This window comes from Gopherus flavomarginatus, chromosome 10 (genome assembly GCF_025201925.1).
Source record: "Gopherus flavomarginatus isolate rGopFla2 chromosome 10, rGopFla2.mat.asm, whole genome shotgun sequence".
NCBI lineage: Eukaryota > Metazoa > Chordata > Testudines > Testudinidae > Gopherus > Gopherus flavomarginatus.
The window spans coordinates 72,399,824-72,423,591 of NC_066626.1; the positions used below are offsets into that span (position 1 = coordinate 72,399,824).

A 23,768-nucleotide genomic window follows, 5' to 3' on the forward strand; every position below is an offset into this window, starting at 1 on the left:
TTACAACTCCACTCCCTTAGGTCAGTGTTAATGGTAATTATGAAAAAGAAAGGACCCAGTTTAACTTTCAGATCTCAGGTTGAGTTTGCAGGGTTGAGCATGAGAAAACACTGTCTTTATTTGAAAACTGAGGAAATTTAATCTAGAATAATTGAAAGACAATAAATTTGGAATGCACAGTACGTTTTCCACAGAATCACTTCTCAGAGTCCAGCCACTCTTTAAGCAAATGCTTTTAAGTATCCCCATGTGGTTTCTAGCTTTGACATTTCATTAAAGGCCATTTCTACTTGGCAGCAGATTTTTGCTGGTCTCTTGAGTAGTAACTTAAGATAGGTTTCTCTGTGTTTTTCACTGTGCAGAGGGTAATTTATTTCACTGTCTTGACTCTGGACATCTTCATGTTGGCTTGATTTGTGGCCATTCAAAAGGAACTTTAAAGACTGCCTGGCACTTGTGGTCTAAGTTTAAAGACTGGAGTGATTAAAATTCAGATGGCGTTTGATTCAAAAGCTGAACAAAAATGATGTTCCCTTTTTAAAAGGAAACAGGAAACAACATTAATCTGCTTTTAGGTACAGCCCGACTTCAAACACTAGTTACCTGTGTTCCAAACATCAATAAGGGTGAGATTTCAAAAGAGCAGTTTGTCATAGGGTTGCCAGGCGTCCGGTTTTCGACCGGAACGCCGAGCGTAAAGCACTGCTAACCAGGCCACTAAAAGTCCAGTTGGCAGCGCAGTGGGACTAAAGCAGGCTCCCTGCTTGCCCTGGTTCTGCACAGCTCTTGGAAGCAGACAGCATGTCCGGTTCCTAGGTCCAGGGGCAGCCACGAGGGCTCCATGTGCTGCCCCCATCCCGAGCACCGGCTCTGCAGCTCCCCATTGGCCGGGAACCAACGCCTGCAGGTGCGGGCAGTGTGCAGAGCCCCCTGTCCCCTCTGCCTATGAGTTGGATATGCCGGCCGCTTCCAGGAACTGCGTGGAACCAGGGCAGGTAGGGAGCCTGCCTTAGCCCTGCTGTGCCGCTGATGGGGAGCTACTTGAGGCAAGCGCTGCCAAGGTGGAAACTGAACCCCCCTTCTGCACCCAACCCCCTGCTCCTGATCTGAGCCCCCTTCTGCACCCCATACCCTGGCCTCACCCTAGAGTCCACACCCCCAGCCGGCACCCTCATTCCCACCCACACCTCAGCCCCCTGCTCCAGCACAGAGCCTGCTCCCACACCCTGAACCCCTCATTTCTGGCCCCAGTCAGAGCCCTCGCACCTTCCTACACCCCAACCCCCTGCCCCAGCCTGGTGAAAGTGATTGAGAGTGGGGGAGACGAGAAACGGAGGGAGGGGGGATGGAGTGAGTGGGAGTGTGGCCTCAGAGAAGGGGTGGGGCAAGAGTATTCGGTTTTGTGCAATTAGAAAGTTTGTCAAGGGCTCAGCACCTGTAACTGGGGACAGATTGAAGAGCTCCCCTCCCATTCGGGCACCTAAAATAAGGACCAGATTTCCAAAATGCTCAGCACCCAGCATCTACCATTGTGACACATGTGGGTTGGGGGTATGGCTTTTTTGAAAATCTTATCAGATTGATTTTGCTATCCAAATGAGATCTGAATTCTTTTGAAAATATGCCCCTGACTGTCGGTGCTGAGCTTGTTAGCAAATCTCCCCCTAAATGGTTAATCACCTTGGGTTAAGTGCAAAGTGTGAAATTCAGTCCTGTGTGGCGTGCCAGCAAAGCCCACACTTCCCACAGGTTTGATTTTGGCGGCACATGAATTTCACCCCAAACGTATGTAATAGCTGTGATCCTGCTTTGAGAGTGGCATTTAAAGCTCATATCCCTCTGTCCTTTGGATGCCTCTAGTAAGTGACAGGGATTCTCTGTGTGCTTTGCCCACATTCTTTCAGATTCTGCAACGAGAACAGTCCATGCCCATTACCAATATTTTGGTCTTCGTGGGGCCCCTGGAATAAATGTAGTGCGAATTGTGGTGGAGGGATACATTCCAGGCAGAGGTCCTGTGAGAATGGCAACACCTGCCCAGGCTGCGCTGTGGTATGTATTATTTGCTGGCCTTGTATTCAGTCTACAAGGGATCTCGTGTGTTTATTTTTTCATTTTTTGTGCTAGTAAAAAATGCCAGGAGCAACTTCTGCTAGGTAAGATGGTGGGGAGAATGGTAGGTTGGTGGATTCATTCTGTATTGGGAGCTAGCCAAAGCTCATGGAACTTGATGCCGGGGTGGAAGGAGCGAGGGGTGTCTTTACACTGACTTCAGTTGGCTTTTGATCAGGCCTTTTGCCCTCACTTGTCTGGGAAACTAAGAGCGTTCCAGCAGTTTTTTTCCTTTACATCTCACTCCCGTGGAGGAGCCTCTTGCAGTTGGCGGGAGCCCGGGAGCCCTGCACATACCACAGAAATGGGCCTCACGCTCATTTGACAATGGAAGGTGTATTTAATAAGCCCGCCGCTTATACATTGGTTAACATTTCCATTGTATTTCTCCACAGCTTGTCAGCTGATGGATGCACGCTATTTTTAATTAGTTTGCTTTAGAAAGGTTTTTCTTTTTGAAGGATTTTTCTAAGTGTAAGCAGATTTGATCAGGGACCTCTGATTTTGTTCACAAGCCATTTAGCATCTACTCATATAAAGTCCTGAAGCAGGAATATTCTTATCTCCCTGCAATTCCCTTACCCTTCTTAAAAAACAGGAACTCAGTGTTACTTGTTGGAATTCATCCTGTAACATGGTGGTGATGGGGTTGTCAGAATCCAGGACTCCCTTGCTTTCCACCCATACAGAACTTCTACAAGTGTTAGCAGGAACTCAGACCTAGACTGAGGACCTATGTGGCCCATCGCCTTCACCGTGTAGGTCAGAAACCCAAATCAGAAGACAGGTTTTCTAAAAGCGTCTTCAGAAGTAAACAGATAGTGCCACGACTGGAATATAAAGCGCTGGAGAATGGGCTAATGCTTTTACTTCAATGATGGGCCATGCACTTCCGTAGATTTAACTTTCAGGATTGTACCTCTGCTGTTCACAGCCAGAGATTGACTATTGTTATAATTTATTTCATTTATTACTTGCATTGTGTCCCTGCCCGAAATGTGTTGGGCACTGTCCAAATGTGTGCAAAGACCTGTTCCCTGCTCCGAAGAGCTTGCAATCTGCAAAGAAACAAAAGCAAAGGAGACATAGGCCACAATTCAGTGAGTGAAATTCATCCCATGCCGAGGACCTGTATGAGGCCTCTGCACCAGTTAATTCCCAGTTAATCCCTCTGGCTCATGCTGTCCTTCTGCATGGGGGTGAATTGTATCTGGAGCACTCAGGGTGATGCAGGTGTATGCCTTCTTAAATCCACTTGTTTTCGTGCTGGTTTCTTGAGTGTAAAAGAATTCCTTCCTCTTAGCTGTGCTGCAGATGTGTTATAGTCATTAAGCTCATCCATAAGCAAGTTGGGAGTAACGGGAAATGATTTTCCTGGTTGGTAGGAATACAAGACCTGCAATCCAGAGGGCTGCCCAGAGGTGCGCAGAAACACGCCCTGGACCCCCTGGATGCCTGTGAACCTCACCCAGAATGGAGCCCGCCAAGAGCAGCGCTTCCGCTACACCTGCCGTGCCCAGCTGGCTGATCCTCATGAGCTGCAATTTGGGAGGAAGAAGACGGAGAGTCGGTTCTGCCCCAATGACGGCTCGGCGGTTTGTGATACTGACTGTACGTCCCGCTGGCTTGCCCAGAGCCCTAGGCCAAGTTCAGCTTTGCATCCTTTGTGGTGGTGAAAGGGGGACGCAGTCATGAATAAACACTGACGTGTGTGACACCACCACATACTGCAGGGATGGCAAGAGTCTCTAGACCCAACTGTCACTGGCCCTGGCATGAGAGCACCATGCAGGGAGGCTGCAAGGAGCATTTGTTCCCTTGGAGTCAAGGGGACACAGTCTTATCCCTGTGCTTATGGGAGTGTAGGGACTGCTTCCTCCTAGCGCCTGCAGAGGGCTGAGATGCTGCAGGTGGGGATGTAGCCTCACCCATTCTCTCTAGTGAGAGGGCTGTCCTGAGCTGTGGCATGTACACTCTCACTGCGTGCTCTGGAGGCCCCAGGGGAAAGCACAAATCCTCCTGGTGCTGCCTGTGGGGCAGAGAACCTCTGTGCTGCCTGTAGCACAGGTCAGTGCTTTTCAGGTCCAGTCTGGCCCTCATCAATTTGTTGCCCCTGTAATATTGTGGGCTTGGTTTTTACTTCATTGGGTTTACACAGGGAAAATAGATTGCTCCCTTGAATTTCCCTTTTGGTTTCACTCTGGAGCAGTCGAGCCGCACTGTTGGCACTGGGTTTCTAGCACCACTGGGTGATGCAGTTTCCACAGAATTCCTCTCCAGAGCCTGAATATGGAATGAGTTTGTTTCCAAGCAAAGCCCTGTCCCCAAATCAACACTTTTGTGTCGTCTTTGTGCTTCTTGAAGCTCTAGTTGACGATCTTCTAAAGACTGGTAAGACCTCTGCACGGATTATCAATGGGGGCTGGTCCTTTTGGGGGGCCTGGTCATCGTGTTCCAGGGACTGTGAATTGGGATTTCGGATCCGGAAGAGAACATGCACAAACCCAGAGCCGAAAAATGGCGGCCTACCCTGTGTGGGGTCAGCAATGGAATACCAAGATTGTAACCCACATCCCTGCCCAGGTAAAAATAATGTCTTTCCACCACAAAATTATGTGCTCTTGTCATGAAGATTCAACAGTTCTAAATGTCTGTTTTTAACTTGTATCACTTTTTTGAAGGTATTTAAATAAGCTTTGGGCAGCCTGTGATACGTGCACACTTCACTGTTATGCCTGATGCCCTCTGTCGTCCCTAGAGGGCGACATACCAAGATGCTCTAGAGAGCAGAACTGTAGCTTAGTTTCCATTTTTCTAGCCACTAGACCAATGTTTCCCAAACTTGGGACACCACATGTGTAGGGAAAGCCCCTGGCGGGCCAGGCCGGTTTGTTTACCTGCCGCATCCGCAGATTCGGCCGATTGCGGTTCCCACTGTCCACGGTTCACTGCTCCAGGCCAATGGGAGATGCTGGAAGCAGCACGGGCCAAGGGACATACTGGCCGCCGCTTCCAGCAGCCCCCATTGGCCTGCAGCAGCAAACCACGACCAGTGGGAGCCGCGATCGGCTGGACCTGCGGACGCGGCAGGGAAACAAACCGGCCCAGCCCACCAGGGCCTTTGCCTACACAAGTGGCGTCCCAAGTTTGGGAAACACTGCACTAGAGGGTGACTAATGCACACTTGTGCAGGCATAGTGCTCCATCCAGTAGAGGACAGTGTGGTGCCCATACCCCTGGTGAGAGGACAACAAATGTGGATTACTACTGCGTAGAGATGCTTGTTTTGGCAATTTTTTTGTGTTAGTAGTCGTTTCTTCTTACTTCCTGCCTCTTCCGGTTATGTAATGTCTTCACCATGGGCATTTCCTCCCGACATCAATTAGCGTTTCTTACACGGCCAACAGGGAGTATTCGTACCAGGTTACTTGATTTTTGAGTTTATGCTCCTGTTTTTCTTGCACTTCTGGTCCAGAATACTACTCATAGTGAAGGCCCGACTTAAATTGCGGGACGATTGTTAAAAAAATTGTTACTGACTTGCGGACAAGCCATGGAGAATCGTATCAAAGTGGTAATGGATCTTACGATTTGTGGTAATGTCCATTATTTTTTTTCTGTCATTTTCCACTGTTGGCACCCCAGGGCTGAGAGCAGGGGCTTCCACTGTCGGCTGCTGGTTCAGACGGGGCTCCCATTGTCAGAATTGCAGAGGAAGCCTAATATTGTGGGATCCACAATTTGTGCAGTATTGTGAATTAAGTAGGGCCTTACTCATAGTCCATGGGCTCTCCCACTCCACTCCTTTTCATCCTGTAGAAACAATTTCGGCTGTCACTTCACCACTGAACAGTAACAATACTTAGCCATTTCCTGTGAAACACTTTATGCCCTAGGGTGAAATTGCTACAACTGCTAAGTATCATTATGAGCAGTATCATTTATTATATTTCTTAATTTTAAAATCTCAAAGGCAAAGCTAAATGGTGTTGCTAATTTTGGTTGGATGTATTCCTGGAGGTTTCATCATACAACAATAATCTTTAATTAAAAATTCATCTTTGATTCCTGGAGACTCCAGGACAGTCCTGGAGGCTTGACAACCCTAAAGCTAAAGCTGCCATTTGTGGACAGGAGAGATGTGGTCATAATGTTCTGAGCACAAGGAGAGTGGCAAAATTTGAGCCACGTGGCCTATAAAAATTAAAAATCTGAACTCTGCAAAGACTGCTTTTACTACTATTTTGGAACATCCCAGTGGGCTTTTAACTAATGGCTGTGCCCTTTTGTGCATCCTGTGCAGTTTTTCTTTTTTCCTTTTTTACTCTGATTTATTGCACACTGTTTTGAGTGCATGGTTCCTATATCGGTTTATCTCTGCCTCCCTCCTTCTTTCTCTGTGTATAAATATACCGGTGTATGTTGCACTGAATCACATTTGAAGGAACGGAACATGAAACTGAGAAAAATGGGGAGAGTGTCTAGTAGCCAGAATGTGGGTCTGGGAGCCTGGACTCATGGGTTCCGTTCTCAGCTTTGCCATTGACTGGCTGCGTGACCTCAGGTCAAGTAACTTCTCTGTGCTTCAGTTCTCTAGTCTGTAAAAGGGGTTGATCTACACATCTCACAAGGCTGTGCTGAGACTTACTGTTAGTAAAGCACTTTGAAATCTTCAAAAGAAAGGTGCTACGCAAACTCAGACTAATTATTGCATTAAAAATGTTTGGGTTGTAGCAGCTATTTGTTTCCAAGAAATCTAGGTAGCTCAGCCTCCTCGTAGATGAAGTGGGCCTTGTCAGGAAATAGGTAAATAATAGATTATGAACGTGGCTATATTACACATGTGTAAGAACAAAGAAACGTGAAAAATAATTGTTTCCTTTAGAGCACTCTAAGATACAGGGTTTCCTCTAGCAGAATAACAGATATGTTTGATTCAGCATCTATGGAGTACAACATGTTTAACCTCGTTGTTGGTTTAAGTTGTCCTTTGTTGGGCACAGACGTTGCACCAGGAAATCTCTATTCCTAGTGGCACAGAAAGAGCTCATTAGGTTGGGCTGGGCTGCCTAGGAGGTCAAGACTCAGTTGGTCCCCTAAGCTTCAGCAGAGAAAGAGAAATAAAAGCCAGTGTGTGTGTCTTTGTTTTATTTCTTACGATCCTCAGTAAAAGGTTCGTGGTCTTGCTGGACCCCTTGGTCTCAATGTTCAGCAACCTGTGGAGGAGGACATTACCAGCGTACCCGCACCTGTACCAACCCAGCACCGTCCAGCGGAGAGGATATCTGCATTGGCCTGCACACCGAGGAGGCGCTCTGCAACACACACTCTTGCAAAGGTAACAGATTATTCAGGAATAGACACTCTATTCTTAAAATTAAATGCATCACCTTCCTGTTAACTTGTTCACTAGAGCATGGACCGGTATTCTAGAGCCAGCCAGCCAAAATCTTGTTGATAGCTGATCCATTTAAAATTGACAAAGCAGATCAGTTTTGAGCAGAGACATTTGCAAGACAAGCCAAAGGTGTCTCTGAAGTAGCAGCCTGTGCAGTTGACAAGGGGTTTTCCTTCCCTGTGTTGTGCTACACAGAATGGGTGAGGAGCTCACATCACAACTTGACGGGTCATTGGGAAAAGGGTGCAGAGGTGGTTTGAAGCCACTTTTGAGCTCCTCTGATCCTGAGTTGGGTGCATGCTGGGCTGGTGGCTAGTGGGAGATTAGAGCAGCCCTGGGGCTGCACTAAGTTATGCTGACTGCCAGCAGCCCCCATGAGGGCATTATGGCAGCTAGAACAAAACCCCAGCCAGCTTCTGTGCTACTATAGGAAGAGGGCTGATCTAGGAGCCTTTATGCCCACTCTGGGCCCATTGAGGGTCCTCTAGTCTGGGTTTTCCTTCTGGGGCTGGCTGCGTCAGCCTTCAGGCTGCTTTGCACTCACTAGTGCAGTGTGAAGCTTAGGTTGCACAGTGGTAATGTTCATTATATTGAGGGAATTAAATCCAGCCCCCTGAAGGCTCCCTGTTTTGTGCCGTACTAGAGATGGGCCTGCACTGGAATCAGGATTCAGACACCCCCAAACACTGGGGAAGTTGGGATCGTACAGGTGTCCTTCCCCCTGCCCTCCGCCATGGCAGCCTCGTGTGTGCGTTATTCCTGATTTCAGACTGGTTGGGTTTAAGGTGGGTGGTCGGACTGGTCAGAGTGGAGCCTGTGCAACGAAGACGGGATCCAGTATCGTAGCCGTTACTGCGAGATGCACAATCCAGAGTCATCCCAGTGCGTCGGAAACAGCACACAGTACCAAGACTGCCTGTACAATGAGATTCCCGGTAGGTGCAGCAGAGCCCCACAGGGCAAGGAAAGCAGGTTTCTCTTAGGAGGAATGACTGTCAGTCAACATAGACTGCAATGTCCAGAGCTGCCTAAGAGGTTAGAAATAATGGCAAAGGCGTATCACACGCCTGCAGACCTCTTTGAAAAACCCCTTCCTAACGTACAGCACTTTGTGCATGAAATGGATGTGGCAGCTCAGCTCTCCCATAAGGCAATGCTGTTTACAGCTACAGTAAATTAAGTAAGCTGTTTAATTTGAATTGGGGCCATTAAACCCTGCAGGGTGCAATTCATGAGGCGTTAATTAAATGAACCCTAGTGTTTGTGTGAATGTTGGCGACTGGAGTTTTGTTCATTCAGACACTCCAGGGGAAACATCCCACAGAGGCAAGGCGTCTGGGCTTTTAGGGCTGATGTGGGGAGGGGAGAGGGCATTGATGGCTGTTCGGGTGTAGTTTTGCTGAGAGGTTGAGGTTCATGAACACCTGGAACCTGAGGCTTTATGTCAGTTGAATTTGAGTCCCCTGTGCAAATATTTAGCAGTTTTAGACTGAAGAACCCCTTCTAAGTGTTCTTTTTTGTGCTGCACCTTTGTGCTGTTGGGGTTCATACAGAGTTTTGGTTAAATTTTGCTCCATGTTGTCAGCCAGTCTCTCCACTTAGGCCCGCAGCTTGCTGTGGAATGCACAAACAACTTCTGCAAGGAGCAAAGGGAGTATTTTGCAACTGATGGCAAAATGACAACTTTTCCCAATGCTTTCTCTTTGTTTAGTGATTCTGCCGGCCTCAAGCATTGATGAGACCACGAACTGTGGAGGTAGAGTACAACTAACTATATATCTTATTTTTATCTTAATGTGGCTTTTCCTTTCTGGACAGCATCAACCATACCATTAATCTACCCAATTCATATCCTGCTGATAGCCTTAATTCCCGTGGAGTCTCATTGTCTGAGTCTGATTGAAAGAATGTATTGCTCTGTCCAGCTGTCAGTTCCAAGACTCTTACTTATTTCTGAATTTGGGGTGGGTCCTCAGAGTCGTTAATTAGCAGGGAGCACATGCCTGTCTTGTTGTGCCCACTTTGTAAACGGTCCAAGAGAAATGAAGAGAGATACCTCTGATACTCCAGCTGTCTGGAAGGAGGTATCCTTCAGACACCTATGAAAATTTCATTGAGTAGAACGTCCCAGACTGTACTTGTACAGTATAATGAGGTTTGAGAGACAGGGTGGGTTAGATCAGAGTGGACAGTCATCCTCCAAAGCATTCCCTTCCATTCATGTTCTTGTTTATCTACCAAGCAGCTGTGTCTTCATTATGTGTAGAACTTGGACGATCTAATCAATAACTTCACCTCTCTCCTGTCCTGTGAGTTCTAGATTGATGAGGACTTCTGAAGACTTTCAAGGTTTCTGTAACTTGCCCTTACTGCTCCCTGCAGTGCTGCTGGGGACATGGATTATTGATTTTCCTGTACGTTTTAAAACGGTACCAGAGAAGCTTCACACAAGAGATCTGGTAGATTTCCACTGGTGATGAACACAAAGCTCTTGTGAAATACAAATCACCAGCTGTGCCTGCAAGTCCCCAAGATGAAGCGCAGCTTCTGGTCCATGCAGAGCAACTCTCCCTTCCAAGGGATGACAAAAAATTACAAATAAAACATCAGTATTTTGATATGTAGCTTCTTGGTTTGTGGCTACAGGGCAGTCAGTGGAATTATGTCTTCAGTACCAATTATATAAAGAGTGTCTTTCTGCATCACTTATTCCTGCCCAAATAATGCAAGGTATCTGCTCCTGTTCTGGGGCTCCTGATTATCCTTGCACTCCAGAATTATGCATTGCTATTGACAATTTGAACTGTCTTTTTTCCATTGTTATTTTATTTGCAGTTACAATTTATATTTGACACTGGCTAATATTATTTATTACTTAGCATCTTACAATCTCTGGCAAGGAAGCTAATCAATAGAAGCTCCTTGTGCTGCATCTTGAAGAGAAAACCAACATTTAAAAAGTGATGAACCAGGAAGGCATCTTTGGGAACTGATGTGCTGCCTATGAAAAAACCCCAAAATCTCTTGCACCCAAGAAAACACGCACAAAATCTGATGGCTCTTTCAAGAGCTGGAGCTGTTTGTAAAAGAGCTTCAGGTTTCAGAAAGGATTTCCGACTGTACTGAATGAATGAATGAATGAATGAATGAATGAATGAAAAACCCAGAAGACACATGCCTCCTCATGAAATCATCACCAGATATGTTACAATATGGGCAAACTGGACAAGAGAAAGTCGTGTGACATCACTGAACTCAACTAATTCATTCTGCGTTTTTGCGATTGTAATGTTGATATGAGATGCAAGAAAGTAGGATTTTTAGGAGGGAACTGCCCTGATGGAAAAGTCCTATAAAACGTAATAGGAAATTATAGTCTTTCTGTAGACTTTTTGGACTATCCTATAAAATATAATAAAAAATTATATGCCTGCTATGGAATTTTATACAATGTTTAAAAAGTAAACCATAGATTCTTCTTTGAGTGCTTGCTCGTGTCGATTCCATTTTCAGCGTGTGCGCGCCCGCGTGCACAGTCGACAGAGATTTTTGCCTTACCGCTATCCATAGGGTCAGCTGTGGCACCCTCTTTTGAGTGTTGTGCTCATGCGTTGGTATATTAGGTGCCACTGGCCCTACGCCCTCTCGGTTCCTTCTTACTGCCCAAGACGGTTGGTCATAGCCCCTTATCTTGCATTGCAGGAGCATTAGCGGTTCTTAACAGCCTATTGTTATTCATAGTCCTTAGGTACTAAGTTAGCCAATTTAAGTAAGTGTTAGTTGTTTAGTAGTTAGAGTCCCGGCTGGGCCTCCCTCCCGGAGTGGGGCATGCCCCGTTCCCCTGGCCTCAAGCCATGTTCGTCATGCAACAGGCTGATGTCTGTCAGTGACCCCCGCAGCAGCTGTTTGAAGTGCTTGGGTGAATCCCATATAAAGGACAAGTGCAGGATTTGCAAAAACTTTCATCCCAGAACCTAGAAGGAGATGGACATCTGCCTGAGAGCCCTACTGATGGAGACCATGCTTTGCCCGGTGTCAGAGCCCTCAGGACTGGACTCCACTCCAGCACCTTGGCATAGGTGCGAAGCACCTCACCAGCACCAGGATCCACCCAGCACCATTCCCCCTCGCTGGTGCCCAGGAAGTGGCACAGGGAAAAGGGCTGCCTGGCATCATCCAAGAAGGCAAAGGGGACTCTGGGTAAAGGGTCTAGTTCATGCCCCGTGCCCGCCCCGGAGCTATAGGGGAGTACTGCTATGGTTGGATCCCCCCTAGCCCAGCCAGGGATGTGACTCCGGCTCCCGGGAGAGGTAGGAGATCCTGGCCCCTATAGGGACCTTTGTCGTTCGAGGTGGCCCAGGCAGCCAAAAACCTGGTGGGCCTGCCGGCACTGCAGATGTTGCGCCGGACATGGCTAAGGCCCGGCAAGCAAGGCCATGGGACCTCCCCAAAGGGCAGGGGAGCGCCATCGGTCCCTGGATCTCAGGCATTCGTCTCTGTCCCCACGGCTTAGGACCGGACCGCTGTCCCACAATCTCGGTCACTGGCTAGAAGGCCCAGATCCCAGCACCGCGCTCTCCTTCCACGAGGCATGAATGCTGGAATTGAGGCACCATGTCCCCAGTACCGGCCAGTCTCTCACCTAAAATCGCCTTGGCGCTGGTGCCTATTGCTTAGGTGGTCTCCTAGGCGTTGGTGCCCGCCAGTGTGAAACTTCTCGCCATCGTGGCACCAATCTTCGCTGCCCCGGTACCGATTGAGGGACGGGTGCAAATCCCCACCCACTAGACACCGGTCTCTGACAAGGGTTAGTCAGCAGATGCAGGCCTCCACAGGCCCACTGTGATCACCGGAAGGGGACTGGTCTGAGTTGGAGCCAGGGTTCAGTCCATCACCAAAGGGATGCGAATCCCTGTCAGCCTGTGAGACCAGCATGGCAGCAGGGCCAGTGGCCTGCCCAGTGACCCTGTTAGAACCCTTGGGAAGTACCGATGATGCTGGTTCCATGCTTCTACCACTCCTCCCTGGCAGCCTCGGAAACCCCCCGGCATAGCCAGCACTGGATTTGGAACAGGATGCGGAGTCCATCGTGGGGACAGCACAATGAGCCACCACCCAAGGAGCCATCCCCAGAAAGGGAAAGGGAACCCACCCCTTCCCCTGCGATGCCCTTGTCATCTTCGTCACCAGACGAAAGGGTGGCGAGGCCCTCCCAGACTGGCAGTCCCCCTGATGACTTTAAGGAGCACCAGGCTCTCCTTAAAAGGGTGGCTAACAACTTAAGCCTCAAAATCAAGGAGTTGGCGGAGCAGTCAGGTGACCTGTTCAGCATCATGTTGTCTCCTACCCCAGCCCACATCAAGCTGCCTGTCCATCCATGGGTTCTAAACACAGTGGCAGACCCCATCTTCGATTCCACCCATGTCCAAAAGGGCAGAAGAGAAGTATTTGAATATCTCCACATCCCCCCACCATCAGGGTCTATGGTTGTGTCCGCAGTTAACAAGAGGGATAATGGATGGGGGTTCCCCTGGAAGGGGGAGACCCAGAACTGGGGGGGTACTGCTGGGGGCAGCACCCAGTTAAAGAGGCACTGGGGTCCTGGGAGGGACACGGCGGCCCAGCAGTAGTGGATCACTGGCTGGCAGAGGGCACTCCAGAGGGCTGGTGAGCTAATTCCCAAGGACAACCAGCAGGAGGCGCCACAGGATGAGTCCACTCGCTTACACTGCCTGTATCCGCCGCTGCTATGGCCAGGCCCAGGTGCCTCCTCTGGCGATTGTAACAGCCCATTCAACCAGGGCACAAGCCCCTTTGGCAGCTTTCCTAGCCCAAATACCGATCCAGGATATCTTTTCACACATTGATTTCAGTGGAGCTACTTGCAGAGTAAGGAGTTACCCAACCCCTCCTCAATGAAGCTGCTGCTTCATGCCTCAAGATCCCGACCCCCCCCTCCCCAAGTAGAAGACTTGAAGAGAGTCATAGTTACTCCCATAGATTCTGGTCGCTAGTCTCTGAACATAAGTGGCTGCACTCAGCAGTGAGCATGTTGATGTTCAATAGTGTAGTGGTTCCTCTCAACTTTTGTGGCCCATGTCGTCCTTCCTGGAAAGATTGTGTAGCAGACCAAAGTCAGTAGAAATGTACATTTGGGCTAACGCTGCTGATTCTCCTCAAATTGCTCCACTCTTCTGATCGGAAAGCAGCACCCTCCGATTGAAGATGGACACTAAACAGGGTCACATCTGGGTGCTACACAAGACTCTTCCAGTCCCTGCTCCTACATCTTCTAGTGTTGGTTGTGCCATGGACTCCAGTCAAGGCTGTTCCTCTTGTGTAAAGTGGAGAGCTGTTGGCCGTTTGGTTTCTCCTGCCTGTAGACATGCATCTCCTTTCAGGAGATAACATAGCCCCCATGCCCTGCTATTGTGCTGGAAATGTTTGAAACCTCAGGTGAAGAGCTCTGCTCTTTGACATCTGTGTACTATAGCTGCCTTGCCAGGGCCTGCCTGGAATTCCATCTGGGCAGCTCATGGAGAAGTTTGATCAAAGAATATTTCAGGCAGTTTCCTTAGTATTTTCTTTTCCCCCCACTGCCCATTTTGTTTCCATCTCATTCTCCCCCTTTCCCTGGCCCCTCCTGTGTACCTACCAGCACACTCTTTAATGTTGCTAATACACCTCAGAGATAGTGGGGGGAAACTAATTGCCAAATCAGCAAATGATGGCTGTGCACACTTGGGATATGTGGACACTGCAAAAAAGTCCTGGAGCTGAGAGTCTCAGCCTGGATCAGCTGACTCAGGCCTGTGGGGCTGAAGCTTCCGGGCTAAAAAATAGCAGTGTAGATGTTCCCGGTGGGGTGGGTGGTGGGTCTCAGAACCTGGACCCCAGCCCAAGTAAGAACTTCTATACTACTATTCTTTAGCCCTATAGTGGGAGCCCCACATGGCTGAGTCAGTTGGCCCAGGCTCTGAGACTTGCTGCTGTGGGTTGGTTTTTGCATTGTTGACGTATCTGTGGGGATTACATAAAGTAGGAATGTGTCATGCTGCTTTCCCCCATCCGCCTCCCCCACTGAATATTTTTGGGTCGCCAACAAAGAGGGCTTTATTTTCCATTGGATAAAACACTGAGGTTTTTGTAGCCCCCTATTTCCATGACATACCCATGCTTTGGAGCCCATGAACGTGTATTGTCTGTATGCCTCGTTTCTTTTGCTGTCAGCTTAACAGAATGTTTAGTTTCAGTATCAATAGAGGGAGAGAGAATGGGGAGACAGGGAAAGAGTTTTGAGAAAACAATGTATGGACCCATTCAATTCAGCAACTTATCCCCATTGATTCTGAGATGATGTAACTCTGATTTGTATCTGTGCTTTTGTCCAGAGAGGGAGAAAGCTGCTCTCTGAAAGGAGCATCACTTGTTGTTTTGCTTACAGGGTTCAGTCTCATCCATCTGATTGCCACCGGCATCTCCTGCTTCTTCGGTTCCAGTCTCTTAACGTTTGTGATCTATGTGTACTGTCAACGCTGTCAGCGACAGTCCCAGGAATCGACTATTATTCACCCAACCACTCCCAACCATCTCCATTACAAAGGCAACACAACCCCCAAGAATGAAAAGTACACGCCCATGGAATTCAAGGTAGGGTACTTTACCAGAAACACCACTGGCAAATTGATAACAGCTGCCTACGTATTTATGCTATGGTCTTAATTATAAATGTGTGTGCGTGATACATAGATAAAATGTATATATGTACATAAAAGAATCTGAAAGAGGAGATAACCCGACAGCATTGTTAGGGCTTGATAAAAAGCAGCAGAAGGAATGGAGAGAATAATGGAAATCTTAAAGTACAAATAACTAGTGGTGATATTTAGATAAACAGGATGAGATTCTTTAAATACATTGAGGGAATGAAAAATAGGAGAGACTTGGTGAGGCTGTTCCTGGGGCAACAGAATAAGGACTGAGTTCTGCCAGCCTTATTTATGTTGGGTAACTCCTTACTCTGCGAGTAGCTCCATTGAAAAGTGTGAAAAGTTGGAAGAATCTGATCTTAAGGAGGTCGGAAGAACTGATAGTAGAACTCACATGCTCCCTTGGTATTTCGTAAGAACATTAGCAATACATGCATGGAGGAGTTGCAGGAGACAATACGCTGGAGAAGACTGAGAAGACTGAAACAATGGTAAACACATATTTGTGTAAAACGGGGGTAGTAATGGATGATGTTTACCAGTAATAGATGAGAGTAGGGATCAGACAGCTGAATAGTGACTGCCGAGGTGGCAGGAAGGGAATTTGAGTGGAGCAGACTCCCTTGGGGCACAGGAACACAGTGGGGAGGATGGTCTGGAAGGTATAGCAACAGAGAACCCCTCCTCCCCCAGTAGTTATGTATCACTGACATTTTGCGTATGTTGTCTGTCTGTCTTTTGCTGCTTGCCTGTCTTTCCTGTTTAGGCCATGATCCTGCAATAAGCTCCGTGCAGGCAGACCCTTGTACCCATAGACTTTGAACGGTGCTCATTGCAGGATCGGGGCCATAGATGGTAAGCTCTTCATGGCAGAGGCTGTTTCTACCTAAATGTCTTCTCAGCGCCCAGCACGAGAGGACGTCATTCCTGATTGAGGCCTTTGGGTGTTAGCACGACACAAATAATAACAACAACAATTATGATAATGGGGCTATACCAGGTAATTGGAAGAGAGTGGCTATTGTTCTGGTACTTCAACGAAATATTATAAGAGTCTGAAAATTACAGACTCATCTAGTAACTGTGGTCTTGATTGAGGTGCTGAGTACTTCCTGATGGCTGTTATGAGCCTCTCCTCCGCTGTTTAGCACCTTGCAGGATTGTGAAGTTTGTAAATGCAATCTCAAAAATACGCATCCTGGTGGTTTACGATACAGTTGCATGCAATTGAATAAGGGTGCAGCATAATAATGAGAATCAGCATGCATTTGTGCACGGTAAATCATGTCACACAAATTGGATTCCTTTTTTAAAATTAAATAAATATTGATCTAGGTAGAAGAGAAGCAGCAGACAATATCTGGATTTTTGAGAAAGCTCTTGACAAAGTTTCACAGGATGGATTATCCTATAAACTCTCAGAATACAGGGTAGATAATAAATTATGAAGATGGGTAAAGGATTGAGGCCAGATCCTGAAAGCTCCAAAATCACAGGAGTAAACCTTTCAGTAATGTGACTAGTCCTGGCACAGTCTGTAGGCCTGTGGTGGTGAGGTAAGGCCTGCTCATGTGAGTAGAGTTTTGCAGTGCTGTTCTCTTGTTTCATGGGCAGCATACAGAGGGCTGGAGTGAAAGGAGGATGTTCTTTTTGGAAGTGGGCAAGGAATGGACACTTGCAGGGCACTATATTAATATTTTGGTAATGGTGCAAACGTTGCTGTGATGTATAAGATCATTACATTTGCAGATGGTACTAAAATAGTGGGAGTGGCTAAGATTCAGATGGATACAGCTGATTACAGACTAATATTGATTGACTGGGCAAATGGATTATGGAACGGAATGTGTCTGTATCAAGTTGATGCAGTTGGGTAGGAATAATGTAAGTGAAGCACAGTTTAAAATGGCAATGGTTTAGTTAATACAATATCAGAAAAGGACCTGGGGTTTTTGACAGACCAAATATCTGAATATTTGCTCTTGTGTGCAGCTACAGTAAAGGCTGATAGGATGTTGGATTCTCTGAAGGGGGGGTGGTGGTGTATATATATATATATTAGGTAGGAATTCTTAGCATTCATTAGATCACAATCTGAGTGTCTAGTTTAGATTACTTTATTTGAAGGAAGGTTTAGCTAATTGGAGACAGTGCAAGGTAGGGCAGTGAAGGTGGTTAACAGAAAGGAGGGACTCACATATAAAAAGTGATGGACAAGGTGGGGGTTATATAGAGACTATTAAGAAGTGACACAACTGAAGTAGGTAAATAGAAGATCATTGGGCAGCCTAAGAGGTCAGGGTAAAAGGGACTTGTATATTAAGAAGAATTTAAAGAGATCTTATTTTACAGAGGCAGTGGGGAATGAGTGGTATGGACGTCCAGGTGTGGTGAAGGCAGTTGATTTAAAAGAAATCCCTTCTCCCTAATCATCACTCCCTCTGTAAAACCGTGTCCCCTTAAAATCTGCTTGCATATAGTTCCTCTTATCTTAAACCCCTACTTCCAGTCTGTCCAACAACCTTAGACCTACACTTCAGTTGAGTCACTTCTCGTTGTTCTCTAAATAATGTAGTGTTAGTGCAGTTGAAGGGAGTTTGCAGGTGTGTGTGAAACGTAAGGCACAGGAGTATTATTAGTTAGTTTTGTATTTGGGAGTAGCTGACAAACTTCAGCAGGTGTTCTGAGGGATTTTGTCACTGCTTATGTTTTGTCCCTTCCTAAACTAATCTGTAGTAGGTGTTTGTTTTGATGGGAGAGATTGTGTCCTGCTCTGGTTTTTAAAAAGGGGAAAATTAATAATGTTGTTAATGGTTTTTTAAGTTTAAAAATATATTAGATAGAATTATCATCAGTTAAAGAAGGGTCCGTGGTCTCCGTGTAATCCTACAGAGCTCTATACAGTAACATGGACTTTATTGTCTTTCTAAATTCAGGGGGGCTGAAATTTACCTTCTTAAAAATGGGAAGTGTTCTGGACTTCTGGCCTGGGCCTGTCTGTATTCTAAATGTTTAAATTCCAGTTGATTTTCTGGGTCAGAATAATGCACACGGATGCGGTGTGTATGTATGTGCGTGTGTATGGGTTAATAAACCTGAGATTAAGGAAATATATGATCAGTCGGCTACTTTGCAGTAAAAGAAACCAATAACACACATTGACTGGATGCTAACATAAGTCTTGGCTAATGCACAACTCTATTATTTTCTCTGTTTTTTTGATACTACTAAGACTTCTGCAACCTTCTTCATTTCATATTCATCTTGAAATATTTCTGTTGCCCAGTCAGCAGGAGAACGCAACCGAAAGTTTAGGAGCGTTGCACTCAAATGCACAATGCTGAATGCGGAGTTGTAAATCGAGGTGAATTTTATATTAAGGTAGATTTAATGAAGGCGATCTTACCAGGTATGGACTGGCATTCTTAGCAGGCTTTGTTCCTTCTGAGAACTGCCCAGCAGCCCACTCTTGCCAAGTGGCTAGTTAGATCTGCACTGGATATAAGGGGGAGGAGCAAGGAGGACCCAGGGTCAGGGCTGAGCTGTTCTGAGATAGGAGCCTTAGAGCAGCCAAGCCTGAAGAAGAGGCTCAAACTGAACTTTCTCTTATTGTTAAATTCGTTGTTAATAAAGGGGGCTAAGTGTTGACTCTACAAAGCATAGGGACTGAGTTTTAGAATAGTCTGGGAAAGGCACCTGCACATAGGGCCAAAACCAAATCCCACTGAAGTCAGTGTAAAGGCTTCCATTAACTTCAGTGGACTTTGGATCAGGGTCATATTGATTAAGGAGAATGGCATGTTTTCAAGGTTGGGTGTGATGACCGCTATATAGAGTTTCTTCCCAGCTGTGCTTGTATTGACGTATTTTTTTTAATGTAGTTTGTAGCTTTATTTTGAAGACATATCCGTATATTTTATAAAATTAAACCTCTCTCTCTGTAGAGATGCCTCAGACAAATTATCAAAGCTTCCAGTTCCTCTACTCTACATCCTGTCTCTGTGACCCCTACTGCCATCCCTTGTAAACCATGGGAAAAACCCTGAAGTTGTTGCTAAAGCAAAACTGCCATCTGCTGCAATGAGAGCTTTATATGAGAGAGGATAGAGTGAAAACTGAGTGAGGATTTCAGGATTGGGCTGTGAAGAAACTTGTAAATGTTTGATGTGTCTCCTAGTGCCGGGAGTTTATAGGAAGACATCAGGCCACTACAAACTAACTTGGGTAAGTCTGCGAATACAGGTCTGTTGCATCTTATGCGCATTTAACATGCACGATTTCAGCTTTAGGCGATTGGCAAAAAAAAAAAAGAGAAAAATAACAATTTTAATACTGTACCTGTAGTGTGGACGATTCCACCTGCCATTCAGCTCAATGTAATTTTGTCTATACGCAGTTTTCGCTTTACATGCTAACTGCAGAACGGAACCCCCGTGTAAGATGAGACTCGCCTGTATCACACTTGCCCAAACAAAGTTATGCCTCTGAATGAAAGTACAGCTATTAGAAAATATTCATAAATGGAAAAATCAGTGGAGAGGGATAGCTCAGTGGTTTGAGCATTGGCCTGCTAAACCCAGGGTTGTGAGTTCAATCCTTGAGGGGGCCACTTAGGGATCTGGGGCAAAAATCAGTATTTGGTCCTGCTGGTGAAGGCAAGGGGCTGGACTCAATGACCTTTCAGGGTCCCTTCCGGTTCTAGGAGATAGGTGTATATCTCCATATATTATATTATTCATTAATTCCCATGGGAACTATATAAATCAAACAATCTAAATTAAATGCCTTTCAACAAAGTGAGAGTAATCCCACTGAGAGCCAAAGACCCATGTGGAGCAGGCACCCTCTGCAAGGGATGCCAGACAATCACATAATATTTTAAGCAACAAAATATCAATATGGAGATCGTACACGAGAGTTTCTGCCTTGCTGAAGAATAAATGTCTGCATGAATCATCAGGCTTAAAGATTGGTGCAGCTTCCAACTGCGTAGTGAGAAATAAAGCTTGAAGCAGACTGTGAATATCTGTTTGGTTTTAAAAATCTTTTTCTTTTGGGTATAATTGTTTTTACCGCTACTGAAAATGGAATCTTTTTTAAAGCCGAGAAGCAGCTGGGGTTAATGTATAAATGACTTTTAGCTACTTTGGGTCCCCCAGAGGTAAGTTTTGCCTAAGGCAGGGGTCAGCAACCTTTCAGAAGTGCTGTACCGAGTCTTCATTTATTCACTCTAATTTAAGGTTTCACGTGCCAGTAATACATTTTAATGTTTTAAGAAGGTCTCTTTCTATAAGTCTATAACATATAACTGAGCTATTGCTGTATATAAAGTAAATAAGTTTTTTAAAATGTTTAAGAAGCTTATTTTAAAATTAAATTAAAATGCAGAGCCCCCCTCCCCCCCGACCAGTGGGCCAGGACCTGGGCAGTGTGAGTGCCGCTGAAAATCAGCTTGCGTGCCGCCTTCGGCACATGTGCCATACGTTGCCTACCCCTGGCCTAAGGCATTCTTAGTTTGTGAGGATATTTGTTTCTCTTACCCTTGGAAAATTTAGGACTCTGTCTCCTATCACCTAATTTGATGTGTTGCTACTTCAACTACACTTAGCTAACCCACTTACTCCTATGTGGCCACAGCACAGACCATGATATCGTTGTGATGTAAGAATTCCTTTTGTTTCAGTGACCCTTTCATTGTGCATCATTCAAGTCCCAGGAATTGGGCTATACAGTTCAGACATTAGTCAACAGCTAATGAAACACAACTCAGTCAAGAAAGTTCTCAGCAGTTTCCCTTTAGCATCTGCCTTGGCTGTGTGTCTTTTTAAAGAGAGATTTAGCTGATGCAATCAGATGAAACAACAGCAAATAAAAACAGTAAATCAGATTGAAACATAAAATCTGTTTTAGGTGAATTTCATGCTTAATAGAGACTATTTCCCCTGAGCAAAGTGGCATTTAACTGTTTGAATGGCACATTACGTATTTTACGAGTATAGTCTTATTTGAAAAAAAATGGTAAGGCCTGGCAGCTGTATTGGCAAAGGAGCATTGTGCTCTTCATTGTATGATCCAGCAGTTGCAAATATCACTTCAGGGGAGTCTAGATTTACATAAGGCCTGCTCGGAAAGGAAAGTAACACAGCTCCTGTTGGGAGGGAAAAAGGATTAAGCCATGCAACTCAGATGAAATCTATTAGTGTCTGTCTCCCCCTACCCCTTTATTTAATTGGGTCAAGTCAAATTGAGCAGTCAGGCATGCCTGGATGTGTGACTATTATGTGATTATTCTGCCCACGGAATGATCTGCATCTAGCAGAGGGGTCATTACCCCGTGACAGCAGCATCCTGGAGGACGGGGGCTGGGAGGGGGAAAGCTGCCGTCTAGTTTTCACATATGCCTCTGTTCTATAGATGAATTGTTTAAGATCAGTGAAAACTGCCAGTTAGAGCTGGAATGTCTTATCTCTCTGGTTGTCCCCGATAGGGCTCCCCCTTGGAATGTTAAAAAGCTGCTCACCGTGCTGCTTTAGTACAATCTGGTTTCCACTCTAACCGTTTTGAAGGCGGGCGCTTCGTAGCTTTGCAGGGCTGTGGCTGCGTGCTGTGTGGCAGGAATCCAAATTAGCACATCGGTAATTGTTGAGAGAGTTTCTGTTCAGTTCTCTCGATCCAGTTTTCACTTCCTCTTTGATTTTAAGTCATCTTGAGAACCACCTCCCTGTGGATGTAGGTGCTTCATTCTTGTCCTGCCAAGTGTTTAATGATTACTCAGCTCTCTCCCCCATCCCGATGGTGATATGCATGTGAGCAGGATCTTCGCTATTGTCCCCTACTCAGTGAGCTGAGAACCCCATCGAGTCATTGCAGATGCCAGGTTTGCCTTCGTTGGAATGATATTTATCTGTTCTCCACACTGAAAAAAACAGAATTCAAAGAAGAAGAAATGTGGATTCCTGAAGAAATTCAGCGATATGGCAGTTAACTGGCTACTGTATATTTATACCGCTGCCCTCTACTGGCCAGAACAGGGCTACTCAGATATGTCCTAGGCTCTTACTGCTAACAGCTAATGGTGGTTTTCCCTTGGCTCGCGGGGCATGGGACTGTGATACTGGAGAAGAAAGATGTGTATTCTTCCCTGCACTGCTGCCATGAAGCCCGGAGCGGCAATGGTATGCAGCATACAGAAACCTGTGAAGTCCTGAGTGGCCATGGACTAATAATAATATAGACCGAATTGGTTAAGGCTTTGTGTAAGAAGTAAGGGAACCAAAACAGAAGAATGCTAAGCAAAGAAATTAAGAGGGGCTTTAGAAATATATGAGGGGAACAATAAATACCAGAGAAAGTATAAGCTCAGTGATACATTTGGAGGGAGACTAAATTAATTAGGAATCTAGAATAGTTGAGCTACTGAATGGCTTCTTTAACTGGAATAATAAAAAGAGTGAGTCTGGTAATTATGAAATAATGAGCTATCAATTCTAAGACTTAGGGGACAGTTGTTTGGCACCTTGGAGCAGCTTGAGGAAGGGACCCTGCCAGCATGCCAACTTTGTGTCTTCCTGACACTCAGACTGCCAGGCACCAGGTCAGTGCAGAGGAGCAGTTGAGAGCAGCCTCAGTGCTGCTCTAAGATGCAGTGGTTGCTCCAGCAGTCACATCCCCTATACAGGGTGGGTTTGGCATCGAGTTAATAATGCTGGCCCTACCCCTCCCTCAGGTGCTTGTATACAAGGGGAATCCTCATTAAGCCATCTCTAAAGTTGCTTTGCCTGAGCGTCCTCACTGGATCTCAGGACCTAGCACTAAGTATGGGAATAAAGGGGAAAACTGAATCTGTATCAACAGGTCTGGATGGACTGTATCCTGGAGTCTGTGAGAATTAGCTAATGAACAGCCCCAATTACTAGCACTGATTTATGAAAATTCATGAAAGCCGAGGCAATACCCCAGTGCTGTGAAATGCAAATATATAGTACCAAGCATTAAATACAGGAGAAGAGAGAGCTCCAGTCCCTCCTTAACTAATTGAATAGCTATTTAACCACCAAATCTGGGTCACTTCCATCACAGGAGTAGCCGTATTAATTCCACATGAGTAAGGCCAGCTAGATTTGGTGCGAAGAGGAGATATCTGGAGGCACGTGGGCTCCTATTCCAAAGAGTATTTAAGCACATCCTTAACTTCAGTCCATCCACATCAAACCATTAGGACTTGAATGCTTGGCTGAATCGGGGCCAAAGTGGAGAATGAAACCAGGAGCAATGACTGGAATGGGCCATATTGTGCTTTCAGGTATGCTCGTGCAAATTCATTAAAGCCAGTCTTTGTCATCGTTGCATGCAGGGCAACCTGAGTTAATTTTTGAGCTGCAGTATCACATACTTTGAAGTGAAGGGTACTTGGGTGCACCGAGAGAAATCAAATGTGATCACTTCTTTGGCTTCCGAGGCTAGGGGATGAAGGGAATGCTGTTGTCAGATATCCAGGGCTGGATCCCCGTCTGTTGTAAATCGGTGTAGCTCCACTCCCTCCACTCCAC

The 23,768-nt window shown here is 46.1% G+C and overlaps 1 protein-coding gene across 5 annotated transcripts in view; it reads left to right on the forward strand.

Moving 5' to 3' along the window:
- The window catches only part of SEMA5B (semaphorin 5B), a 367,047-nt gene that overhangs the window by 332,455 nt on the left and 10,824 nt on the right, over positions 1-23,768 (forward strand). For 4 of the 5 annotated variants that reach the window (XM_050917004.1, XM_050917001.1, XM_050917002.1 and 1 more), the window contains exons 16-22: positions 1,905-2,052; positions 3,498-3,723; positions 4,477-4,695; positions 7,280-7,450; positions 8,296-8,445; positions 9,222-9,266; positions 14,955-15,160. In XM_050917004.1, the coding sequence (XP_050772961.1) occupies positions 1,905-2,052; positions 3,498-3,723; positions 4,477-4,695; positions 7,280-7,450; positions 8,296-8,445; positions 9,222-9,266; positions 14,955-15,160 (1,165 nt within the window). The remainder of the gene's footprint in view (positions 1-1,904; positions 2,053-3,497; positions 3,724-4,476; positions 4,696-7,279; positions 7,451-8,295; positions 8,446-9,221; positions 9,267-14,954; positions 15,161-23,768) is intronic. The other variant, XM_050917005.1, reaches the window with a different exon arrangement.